Source organism: Leucoraja erinacea, chromosome 23 (genome assembly GCF_028641065.1).
Source record: "Leucoraja erinacea ecotype New England chromosome 23, Leri_hhj_1, whole genome shotgun sequence".
In the NCBI taxonomy this organism is placed as follows: domain Eukaryota; kingdom Metazoa; phylum Chordata; class Chondrichthyes; order Rajiformes; family Rajidae; genus Leucoraja; species Leucoraja erinaceus.
Window position 1 is genome coordinate 26,669,885 of NC_073399.1, and position 13,272 is coordinate 26,683,156.

The 13,272-nt window shown below is 45.5% G+C and overlaps 1 protein-coding gene across 1 annotated transcript in view; it reads left to right on the forward strand.

Annotated features, from left to right (window-relative positions):
• sdk2b (sidekick cell adhesion molecule 2b) overlaps nucleotides 1-13,272 on the forward strand; it is a 656,366-nt gene that overhangs the window by 428,323 nt on the left and 214,771 nt on the right. The window contains exons 9-13 of the mRNA XM_055654146.1: nucleotides 2,003-2,197; nucleotides 3,264-3,380; nucleotides 5,067-5,234; nucleotides 10,290-10,392; nucleotides 11,790-11,966. Coding sequence (XP_055510121.1) covers nucleotides 2,003-2,197; nucleotides 3,264-3,380; nucleotides 5,067-5,234; nucleotides 10,290-10,392; nucleotides 11,790-11,966 — 760 coding nt within the window. The remainder of the gene's footprint in view (nucleotides 1-2,002; nucleotides 2,198-3,263; nucleotides 3,381-5,066; nucleotides 5,235-10,289; nucleotides 10,393-11,789; nucleotides 11,967-13,272) is intronic.

The window sequence follows — 13,272 nt, forward strand, 5'->3', positions numbered from 1 at the left end:
CATTTAATCCCATTCCACTAGGGCAGCATTGGTATCAGCTGCTGAACGAATGGACATCCCGGTTGACCACATTTTCAATACAGCAGAATGGTCAAGGGAACGGCGTTCAGAACATTTTTTATTATAAACCGTTGATAAACCTGATTTAATTGCAGGGGAATATTACAAACTGCAATATTAATTTAAGCTCAGAGGAGCTCTTTTATGTTGTTATTGTTAACAAATACCTTTCTGTTTCTTTTGAAAGCAGATCCACTGGTTGATTACGATAACACTTCCTCCCTCATAAACTTCGGCAGTGAGTGAAATAAAAACTGTTACACGGTTTGAAATCACAGACCTTTGAAGTCTTCACGGAATCACTCACGTGACTCCGAAGTAAAATAGTAAGATTAAACGAGTACTTACCAGTATGAAGTTTGATCTGTATTTTATGAGGAGTTACGGTGAGGGATTAAGTGCCCGCCGCTCCCACCCTCATTATATAGATCAAACTAATAAACTGATGTCTCGTGATCTTTACTATCTTACTTCAAATATTGTGTCTATCCTGTGATTTCACACCGCTGCTTCGAAGTATGCCGCACCTGCGCAGTAGAGCTGGGGTCTTCACTTAATCCCTCACCGTAACTCCTCATAAAATACAGATCAAACTTCATACTGGTAAGTACTCGTTTAATCTTACTATTATCTGTCCTGTTGTATTTCTCTCTCTGGCTAAGCTTTTCCACTGCTTTGCTGGATTTGCTCTTCAAGATTATCAATGTAGGTGACTTTGAATCACAAATTAGCATCATCAATTAGGAGACAGAAATTTCAGAGTTGACTTCATGATCAATTTGTGAACTGATGCATTGGAGATGGGTAGATGCAGTTTGTAATGGATGAAATTCTCTCCCCCGCCCCCACCCCCACCGAGTGGTTTGAGATGTGAATGCCCTCTGTGGCATTTCAGTGGCATAGTTACAGCGCCAGAGACCCAATTTCGATTCTGACTACAGGCATTGTCTGTACGGAACTTGTACATTCTCCATGGGAATATGTGGGTTTTCTCCGGGTGCTCCAGTTTCCTCCCACGTCCCAAAGACGTACAGGTTTGTAGATTAATTAGTTTCTGTAAAGATTGTCCCTAGGATAGGATAGAACTATATGAGGATCGCTGGTCAGCATGGACATGCTGGGCCAAAGGGCATGTATCCACGCAATATCTCTAAAGGCCATACTGTTTCAGATTTGATTGTTTCTACCAGGTTGTTAGGAAGACAAAGTTAGCTCCACCCATCTGGGACAGGAGGAAAATGATTTGCAAATGTGACCATTTCCAATTGCTCTCCACAATATAGACATTGGGCATGGGCAGAGTGAGATCTATGATATCTCTTTGCGATATCTATCTCGATTACAAATCCCACTGACACTCTGTGGCTGTGGATCGCTCTCAGCACCCCTGCTGCTGTTCCCCAGTGAGGGTGCGTGCCTGCAGCATCAACCTATCACTCTCCTTCTCATCCATTGTCAGTCCCCATGCCTGTTCTACTGTAATACATTCCATGGAAGGTGTTTTTGCCATGAAGCGTGCACTGACACCTCCACAACATTTGTATCTGGGAGGAGGTATGCAAGGTGCTGTGTCTTTAGGAGGTGATAAATATAGCGAGTTCAGGTCCGCATTGATAGATTACTGCAAGACCAGCACTCTTACTAAAGCTGTCAAGGTGGTAGTTTGTGATATTGAAAATAAATTGTTCAAAAACAACAAAACTATCCCAGATACCGAAGATTACGCGTTCAACTTCATGGTTTTGAACACTTGCCACTATTTTGATTCGAGTTAATTCAGCCACAGCCTTGATGGGTTTGATGTTTCTATATTTTTAATTTATTGAGAGTTCTCAGAAGAGAGGCCAGAATGAATTTAAAGGCTTCTGAGCACCTTTTCTGGAAATATTCCACTCGACATGGCTGTGTTAAAGATGTCCCGGTGTTGTGTATGTATTTACAGGAGTGCCCCCGCCGGTGCTGTATTGGTATAAAGACGCAACGCTCATCACCAGGCTAACTGCCCCCAGGTACAAGGTGTTGTCCAACGGCAGCCTCCAGATCAACGGGCTCGTCCCTGACGACACTGGCATGTTCCAGTGCTTTGCCCGGAACGATGCGGGCGAGGTGCAAACTTTCACCTACCTGGCCGTCACCAGTAAGTAGTGTCTTTCATTCAGCTAACTCCAGGCACGCACACCGCGATGATCCATTGTGCAAGAGGATTGTGAATTGTGGATATATGTTTCAATCAGGCCTTCCAATCTAAATCTACTGTAATTCCAATCTAATCTTTTAATCGCATTTTATCTTTAACTTTTCTAAGAGCTTTTTGGGGCAAATGACTTGCTATCAATTCAGGAATAACTAACATCATAAAATAGAATAAGGGAAATACTGATTTGGAAACTTCAGGTTTAGTTTAGTTTAGAGATACTGCACAGAAACAGGCCCTTCGGCCCACTGAGTCTGTGCTGACCAGCAATCGCCCATGCACTAGTTCCATCATACGCACCAGGCACAATATACAGAAGCCAATTAACCTACAAACCCACAAGTCTTTGGAATGTGGGAGGAAACCGGAACACCCAGAGAAAACCCATGCAGTCACAGGGAGAACATGCAAACTCCACACAGACAGCACCTGTAGTCAGGATCGTACCAGGGACTCTGGCACTGTGAGGCAGCATCTCTACTGCTGCACCACCATGCTGCAAGGGCTCTGAAGGGATGCAAGGAATTGTTTGTTCAGGCTAAACCCTTTAACTTAAGGGCAAGTATATGTGCATGTAAATGGCCCAATTGCTTTATTTGGTAAAGGTCAGAGAGCCTTTCCAGTACTTCCGTCGACGTTTGTTCCCCATTCACACATCACCGAATCAGTATTTGCTGTTGTGTGGCCTCACAGAGAATTCAATGGCTGATTTATTTATAGTCATAGCAAGAATGAGTCAGTAATGGGGCAAGAGAAACAAAGGCGATCTTTCTGATTTTCAGCATCTGCAGTTTATTGATCTTCACATTAAAACAGTAGCGTACGTTTTTAGAAATCCAATCCATTGTCTTGTGAAAAGATCTAATATCTCCAATTTTATTGTTCCTGTAGTAATCATATAAAATGCACTTGATAAATGTGCCATGATTAAAATGAGTGTTCTCAGGAAGTAAATTACGCAGTGATATCTGAGTAACATGAGAGAAACGGTTGTGTTTGGTTGTTGCAGGTATTCCTCCCAATATCACCAAGGGGCCAACCGACAGCACGGTGATAGACGGGCTCTCGGTCATTCTCTCGTGTGAAACGTCGGGGGCACCACGACCCGCCATCACCTGGCAGAGAGGCAAGTATCCACAACTACTCCCACATCTCCCATCACCCTGCCTTTCCTTTACAAACTTTACCATGCTGCCGACTTCTACTGATCATTGGCCTCACAGTGATGGATGATGAATTCAGTTTAGGAGGGTCCACCTTGTTTGGAACAGACACTTGGCATGCCCACTGTTGCTAAGCATCCTCTGTGTGTGGCATTTTCCAAGCACAAGGACAGTAACGCCTGGAATCAAAAGCAGCCAGAAGCCCCCTCTCAGAGAGGTTGTTAAGGTCTCCCAGCGGCCGGTTCCAACAGTCCCAAGCTCTTAATCTCTCTTTAGAAGATGGTGACATTATTGGTTTGAGCAATGTTGAGGAAGATTCTACTGAAGTGACAAAATCAGAAGCTCTTCACGTGATGCGCTGTGGCCAGCTCCAGCTTCAATCACAAGCAGGTTGACTAGTTGGGTCTGACCCTGTCAAGTGAAGCGAGTGGCACAAGAATGTCCACTCATCCACTAAAGACATGTGTCTGAAGAAGGATCCCGACCCTTAATCTCACCCATCCTTTTCTCTCCAGAATTGCTGCCTGACCCGCTGAGTTACTGCAGCACTTTGTTTCAGGTATAAACTAGCATTGTGCAGTTCTTTATTTCTACATCTGTTGCCCCGTCTAACAAACAGTGCTAGTAATAATGACATGGTCCTGACTAGATCTGTGGTGAAAGCACTGGGCTAAAATAACTGGTTTGTTTTTATTCGGGGTTGGCTCTGTGATCGTCACATGCGCTGAGATACAGTGGAAAGCTTTGTTTTACCTGCAATAGAAACAGGTGAGATAATGCGACACATAATCACAATCAAGTCAAACTCAGGTGTAATAAGTAGAGCAAACGGAACGATACAGAGCTCAGAATATAGTTCTTGGCATTATAGTACACCAGTTCCATAGACAAAGTCCAACGTCCCCTGACTCCCAGTCTGAAGAAGGGTCTCGACACAAAACATCACCTATTCCTTTTCTCTAGATGTGCAGTCTGACCCACTGAGTTACTCCAGCTTTTTGTGTCTATATCCAATGTCCTCAATTGGGTAGAAGTGAATCAGACAGTACCCTAGCTTATGGGAAGACCATTCAGAAGCCTGAGGGGAAGAAGCTGTTCCTGTGTCTTTCAAACTTTTGTCGTTTTTACTGACAGGAGCAGGGAGAAGGTGGAATGACCGGGGTGGGACATGACTTTGATTATGTTGGCTGCTTTCCCGAGGTAGTGTGAAGTGTAAGTGGCATCAATGGTGAGGAGTTTGGTCTGAATGATGAATTGGACTGTATCCTCAACTTCTTACTGTCTCGGGCAGAGCTGTTCCCAAACCAAGCTGTGATGTATGGACCAGAAACAGTATGTTTTATGTGGTGCATGTGTGAAGCACCAGGTGCAGGGCAAGGTTTTGTCCACAGAGATTAGTGAGGGTGTGGTGATGGTGGAGGCAGATATGATAGTGGCATTTAAGAGATTTTTGGATAAGCTCATGGAAGTGCAGGGAACGGAGGGATATAGATCACATACAGTCAGATGAGATCAGTTTAATCAGGCATCATGTTTGGCACAAACATTGTGGGCCGAAGGGCCCGTTCCTGTGCTGTACTGTTCTGTGTTCTAAAGTGAAACGTCACTGATAAATATCGTGAGCGACATGTGTTCCCTTTTGCACACAGGAGAGAAAGTGCTGGCGAGCGGTTCGGTCCAGTTCCCCCGCTTCACCCTGCTGGAGTCAGGCAGCCTCCTCATCAGCCCATCCCACATCTCCGATGCTGGCAGCTACATCTGCCTGGCCACCAACTCCCGCGGAGTGGACGAGGCGTCCGGAGATCTCATCGTGTGGGGTAAGGTCCCAGTGTGTGAGGTAATGTCCCAGCGTGCGGGGTAAGGTAACGTGTGGGGCAAGGTCTGATGGTGTGGGGTAAATGAAGTCTCTGCCTGCGGGTCTAAATCCACAATGCTCCTCATTACAGTCGAAACTAAAGGAAACTCAAAACGAGATCAAAGCAATTGTTGAACCCATCTCCAAACATCAAGCTCTTCTCTCACCATTTCACGTCCATTAGAACCAGAGTAGCAGCTGTGAACTGAACACTATGGAGACCGAGAGATTATTTTCAACAATGCAATCTCGTGTTGCTTTACCGTCGAGGCCACCAATGGAACTCGAGCAAAGGTAGTCTGTTTTATAGACAGTCTATTCTGTGTATGCAAAGTAGATGTAGTTAGCATTGCCTTGCGAGCCTATCTAAACAATAAATATTCATGCTAATAATGAACTCTGGGGGCATTTAATTCATTGTGGGTTTCACTTAGCATTTTTAATTGAACTTTTTCCACTTGGCTTCTTGTCATCGCTAAGCAGATTCAGCTACACGGCAGTGCCAACATTTAGCTTAAAGCCTGCAGTTTGGCATACAGTGTTATTGAATAACCTGGAATCTCTCAGGACAGGAGATGACTTCGAAAGACATTATACCTGTAGAGGAACAAAACGGGTCGGCTTTTGGCCAAAAATAAGATGCAGATCCAAAACCAGAAGGGGTATTTGAAAAGGCAGGCAAAACTCGTTCCTCATATTGTAATTTAGTTTAGTTTAGAGATAGAGCATGAGCAGGGAAACTGGTCCTTCGGCCCACCGAGTCGACACCGACCATCGATCACCCGTTCACACTAGTATTATGTTATCCCTCTTACTCATCCACTCCCGAAACACTAGGGGCAATTTACAGAAGCCAATTAACCAACACACCCGCACGTCTTTAGGATGTGGGAGGAAATCGGAGAACCTGATGGAAACCCACGCTGTCACAGGGAGAACATGCAAACTCCACACTGATAGCACCCAAGGATTGAGCCTGGGTCTCTAACACTATGAGGCAGCAGCTCTACCTGCCGCTCCGCCGTGCCATCCTGGGAATTCTAAGGGAAGGCTTGGCAAGTCAAATTATTCAGTCTGACTGTGAGAAATGCAAGGAGGACTTCATAAAAGGTGTAGAAAGAATAAAGAATGCCACTGAGATGGCAAGACCAGGGACAGGGGTTGAAACTGGTGAAAGGCAAGATCTAGTACCAGATCTGGGGAACTCATTCATGGAAGAAAAAAGCAGGAACTGGAGTGTTTTCCATGAGGAAAGCAGAGACCCTGGAATTAAATTCAGAAGTCACGGTGTTCTATAATTTATTCTACATGGAACAGTTAATATGAGAAGTATGACAAGACAACTTCTTTTTAGCAAAATTACCGCCACCATCATTGTGATCCCATCCAGACGAATCTTCCCCTCTCCCCCAGAAGCCATTCCTCCATCCACAACTCCATGGTTCACCCCAATGTCTCCAGCAATGCTCATCCCCTTCTGACTGGGGATGTTACAGCGTTGGGACGTAACACAGGGTTCCAAACATTCACATCATTGGACCTTCTGGTTTTGTGTGAGAACGCCAGTTCTAAAAAGTAAGGCATCAATCTCAGCGCATCTTCCTCCCCAAGTGCTGCCTGACCTGCTGGGTATTCACACCATTCAACATTCTTCAGATGATTTTCTCTCTCAGTTCTAACTTTGCTTTTTCACGCTCCTCTGCTGACTTTCATCTCCCTCCATTGACATCTCCTCCACAGCAGTGAAAACCCTTTATCATTCTTTCCCAACTGGCAACTTCATTTGATAAATGCATATGTTCATAAGTTCTAGGAGTAGAATAAGGCCATTCGGCCTATCGTCTACACCATTCAATCATGGCTGATATATATTTCCCTCTCAACTCCATTCTCCTGCCTTTGCCCCATAACCCGTAATCAAGATTCTGTCAATCTCTGCCTTAAAAATAGCTATTAACCTGGCTTCCACAGCCATCTGTGGCAATGAAGTCTACAGATTCACCATCCTCTGACAAAATAAATCCCTTCTCATCTCCTTTCTAAAGGTACGTTCTTTTATTCTGAGGCTATGGCATCTGGTCCTAGACTCTCCCACTAGTGGAAACATCCTCTCCACATTCACTCTATCCAGACCTCTCACTATTCAGTAAGTTTCAATGAGGTCCCCCCAGCAACCTTCTAAACTCCAGCAAGTGCAGGTCTAGTGCTTTCAAATGCCCGTTATATGTTAACCCAATCACTCCTGGGATCATTCTTGTCCTCCCCCTCTGAGCAACTTAAAATGGGTTTAATTTCAAGTATTTCCCAGCTCTCTGATGAGAAATCACCAACCTGAAACATTGACTTTCTTTCACTCTCCACAGATGCCACCTGGTATCCCCAGTATTTACAATGTTTTCTGTTTTATTCTGTACTACACATACTGTTCACTAAAAAACCAAGATCCTGGCTCCCTCGTCAAATTATGCCATTCAAAAAATGTCTCCCTATACTATTACCGCCTGCCATCTCCCTCCCACCTCTGTAGTAAGATAGTTATCCTCAACCTCATAGTCTCCCGGCTTTGCGAATAATAAATACAATGGAACAGCATCCATGTAAAAAAGGACCACTAGCTGTGATAGTTGAAGAGGTCTTTATACCACCCACTCCCCTGACATCAGTCTGAAGAAAGGTCTCAATCTGAAACATCACCCAATCTGAAACATCACCCATTCCTTCTTTCCAGAGATGCTGCCTGTCCCACTGAGTTACTCCAGCATTTGTGTCTATCAAAATGTAGAGAATTGAGACAGGTACTATAACAATGTCCAATAGGTGTATGGATAGATAGGAAAGGTTTAGAGTGATATATGTAGGATGGGGCATCTTGGTCAGCACGGGTAAGTTGGGCCAAATGGCCTGTTTCCATGCTGTATGGCCATAAATGATAACGGCAATGTTATTTAAGGTTTCGATCAATTTGATCTGCTACAATTCCATTCGATGTTTTCTATATAGTTACAAATGATTTAATTAGACTATGATGACGGGTGTTATAAAGCAGCGACTGTGACTCTGGTCTAAGTTAAACTGAGAGGCGATGTTAGAGTGCTCTCTGCTGTTTCTGTCTAGTACTGTAATGGCAGATCCCACTGCCAGATGCCTGGGGAGTGCTGAACGTGCTGCTCCACGTGTGCTGTGTGTGTGGTCTCCTCTTGGTGTCCAGCCAGCATCTGGACCGCCCCGGCACTCCACGCACCGAACCGGCTTCTTGTTACCCTTAGTGCAGCTTTAGTGCTTCTACCCTTTTCCATGGAGAACCTCGACAAGTGCCAAAGGGAATGCAGTCTTTAAAGACCCAGCCACTACATTTTTTTTAAATGCTTTTGTTTTAATGACTTTAAAATTGTGAATAACATTAATCTATTTTTATATGTGTAATTATGCTGATGGGTCTTTCAACAAGTTCCCATGAATGTCAGAGACACCGGCAAATATTAATTTGCTCTGAAAGCTTCAATTGCCTGTAATGATTTAATTCAGATGAATGTGAGGTGTATTTTGGGAAGTCCAACCACGGCAGGATCTACATCATGAATGGTAGGGTTCTGGGGAATGTTGTAGAGCAGAGGGATCTAGGACTACAGCTACATAGTTCCTTGAAAGTAGCATCACTAGTAGATAAGGTGGTCAAGAAGGCTTTCGGCACATTGGCCTCCATCAATCAGGGTATTGAGTATAGAAGTTGGGATGTTAAGTTCAAGCTGTACAGGTGCTGGTGCGTTATAGTTTTTCTACCGTGGTCAGTTTTAGTCAGCCTGCTATTGGAATGGTGTTTGTCAGCTGGAAAGAGTGCAAAGAAGATTTATGAGGATGTTGCCAGGACCTGAGGGTGTGAATTACAGGGAGAGGTTGAACAGGCTAGGACTGTAATCCTTGGATCGTGGGAGGATGGGAGAGGATCATATAGAGATGTGCCCCCTGACGGCCCCTGACCCTAGCAGAGCATGAAGTGAATAGATAGGAAGATGCACAGAATCCTTTGCCCAAAGTAGGGTAATTGAGAACGAGAGGACATAGGTTTAAGGTGAGTGGGGAAAGATTTAATGGGAATCTGAAGGGCAACGTTTTCCACACAGAGGGCAGTGGGTATATGGAATGAACTGCCTGCGGAGGTAGTTGAGACAGAAACTACGACAATATTTAAAATACATTTGGACAGGTACAAGGATTTGAAAGGTTTAGAGAAATATGGGCTAAATGCTGGCAGGTAGGAGTAGTGTAGTTGGGAGATGTTGGTTGGCATGGGCAAGCTGGGCCGAAGGGCCAGTTTCCGTGCTGCATGACTCTAACTACACTCCCAGAGCGTGGAGAACTGTCTGTCGGTGCTCGTCAGCGGTAGGGTGGGGTAGTCCCTTGCCGAGCGAGAGCCGGGTTAGGGAACTTGCTGCATATGTGTGCTGCGAGCATGGACTCACTGAGGGAGGCAGGAGAGAGCTCTGCTAGGGTCAGGGGCCGTGCACCCCTCCTACAACTGGGGTTCTAGAGATCAAGGCACAAAACAGACCAGTACCTCTCCGTGTGATACACACAAAATGCTGGAATAACTCAGTGGGTCAGGAAGCATGTCTGATCCGCAACGTCACCTATTCATTTTCTCCAGAGATGCTGCCTGACGTGCTGAGTTACTCCAGTACTTTGTGTCTATCCTAGGGATAAACCAGCATCTGCAGTTCTTTATTTCTACCTCTCCGTGTGAAGTTGTGTTTCTGGGAAGAGGGGGATAAGATTAAATGTCCGTGCAGTTGCTGGCTCCACATGAAACGTTCCCCATCATCCCCTGACCCTAGCTGAAGAGTACATCCAAAGACACTGCTCAAAACCGGCAGGTCCCCAGGACTCTGGCCCCGGGTGTGAGAGGGTGTCTCACTTGGCCTCTGCAAAGTTGCCTTTCTCTGATCCTGTTGCCTGTGGAAAGGAATACTTACTAACAATGGAAGCGGCAGTGTGACATGCTCTCCCTCCTCTTTTACAGCACGAACACGGATCACAAATCCACCGCAAGACCAGAGCGTGATCAAAGGGACCATGGCCTTACTGACCTGTGGTGTGACCCATGACCCCAATGTTGCCATCAGGTATGCCCATGGGGTGAGAGACTGTGACCGCCTTCCCCGCTACAGCTGGTCGTGGCTGCCAAGTCCACTGCTCTCCAACCAATCCACATATCTGCCCTCGTGATCCAGAAACAGCTTGCGGCGCAAGAGACCTCAGATGCTGTGGAGGCAAAGTCATTGGGTCCTTTTAAAGTGGAGATTGATAGGTTCTCGATTTGTAAAGATGTCAAAGGTTACGGGTTGAAGTCAAGAGAAGGGGGTTGAGAGAGAAGAAAAGATCAGCCATGTTCAAATGGCGGGGCCGACTCGTTGGGCCGAATTGCCTAATTCTGTTCCAATGTATTATGATTAGTTTAGTTTATTCCTGTCACATGTACTGAGGTACTGTGAAAAGCGTGCAGACCAATTCCAAAAGACGTGGTCTATGTTTCTGGACCTATTACAAGTATGAGGTGCAATAGTAATTTAAAAAAAAACAAATATATAAATAAGTGGTATCAGGACCTGGTAACGGGAGGTAAAACAACAAAAACAGACTTGGTTGGTAGTCCCCTTTCTGCGGAGTTTAATGTTATAATAGAGCGATTGTTTCTATTTTCTCTTTCTTTCTTTTCTAGGGTCTATTTTCTCACTTTACTTCCTTCTCTAACTTCTTTCCTAAGGGGCTTTCTTTTCCCAACACTCTTGCACTTCACGACTCTCTTGCACTTTCTTTACTTTCCTTACTTCTACCTTTTTCTTAAAGCTCAAAAAAAATGAAGCGGTACAAAAAATGTATTAAGATATATGTGTTGTGTACGATTGTAATTTACCGTACCCGTGCTATCCAGTCGGCCGTACATGATTAAGATCCCTCCATTTATACCCACACTCTCGGCAAGGACACCAACATAATACAGGACATGTTGCCACCCTGGCCGCTCCCTCTTCTCCCCTCTCCCATTGGGCAAAAGGTAGAGAAGTGTGAAAACGCACACCTCCAGATTCAGGGGCAGTTTTTTCCCAGCTGTTATCAGGCAACAGAACCATCGCATCAACAACAAGATAGCAGTCCTGAACTGCTATCTACCTCATTGGAGACCCTCAGACTATCTTTGATCCGACCTAACTGATATTATCTTGCACTAAAGGTTATTCACATTATTCCCCTTATCATGTATCTGTACACTGTGGACGGCTCGATTGTAGTCACATGTTGGATTTCTGCTGACTGGTTAGCACGCAACAAAAGATTTTCCACTGTACCTCGGTATATGTAACAATAAACTAAACTCAAATGCAAGCTGTCCACAGTGTACAGAGACAGGATAAAGGGAATCATTTTTATTGCAAGATAAAATCCAGTAACGTCCAATGGTCTTATGTTGTTCAATGTGCTATTCGATGATGACAATGATGGTGTGCTCTCTTGTGTACAGGCACATGTGGCAGAAGAACGGGGCTACGATAGATGTGGATGCCATCCCACGTATGCGGATTGATGAGGTGGGGACGTTGTATATCTCTCAGACCTGGTCAGGAGATATCGGCTTGTACACCTGCAAGGTGCTCTCAGTCGGGGGGAACGACTCTCGGAATGCACACGTCAGAGTGAGGTAAGTGAACCAGTGTGTGGGACCAGTCTTACAATGCACAGGCTACGCCATCCCCTGTACAGACAAGCTAACCTGGGGCAACCCGATGGAATTAAACCCTAACCTAATTCAGGACTTGTGGAAAATGTGAATGCATTGATTACACCGAGTCAAACAGCAATCTTATGGGCAGCAACTCCACCAGTTATCATGCAAAGGCTTCATGCAGGCGGGGATACAAGGATCTGCAGGTACACAAAAATGCTGGAGAAACTCAGCGGGTGCAGCAGCATCTATGGAGCGAAGGAAATAGGCGACGTTTCAGGCCGAAACCCTTCTTCAGAATGATGGGGGGTGGGGGGGAGAAGGAAGGAAAAAGGGAGGAGGAGGAGCCCGAGGGCGGGGGGATGGGAGGAGACAGCTCGAGGGTTAAGGAAGGGGAGGAGACAGCAAGGGCTAGCAAAACTGGGAGAATTCAACGTTCATGCCATCCGGACGCAAGCAACCCAGGCGGAATATGAGGTGCTGTTCCTCCAATTCCCGGTGTTGCTCACTCTGGCAATGGAGGAGACCCAGGGACCAACGATCGCCCAACCTCCGCAAAGTCTCCCCTCCCCGATGTAAATCAAGGATCTGCAGATGCTTTAACCAAACACATAGTGCTTGAGGAACTCAGTGGTGGGTCAGGTAGCATCTGTGGAGGGCAGGGACAGGAAACGTTTTGGGTCAGGAACCATCCTCAGATGATCTGTCTGAAGAAGGGGCCCAACCCAAAGCATTGCCCTTCCATTTCCTCCACAAATGCTGCCTGACTCGCTAAGTTCCTCCATCACTTTGTGTTTGGTTTTGTGCTGTAGAGATGTTTTCATGCCGCTTAATGCTTCCATACGAATCTACAAAGATTTGCATTCAGTATCGGAGCACAAGACTGAGCCACAATCAGCATTATTAATTGCTGTCATTGGGATAAAGGTTCTGTGTTTCACTTGGAGTTTATTGGTCTTGTGTACTGTAAGACTTAGAGACAGCCAGAGTAAGTCAGACTCCATGGTGACCAACAGCCACACCTGGCCAGGCCAACCCTGCAACGCCTGCAGGACAACGGGCCTTCGTGCTCAGGTTAAGAAACTCTGCACTTGCAAACAACTGAGACTCGAACATTTTAGACTGTGATGCATGCATTGAGATCTACTTCTATGACCAGCACACAAAGAGTCACCTGGCGTGGGCGCCTTCTTGGCTCTCTTTAACCTAAAGTGGTGCCAAACCTGGCGACTCTTGTATGCTGTCATAGTTTACTATTTCTATATATTTGTACTGTATCTAA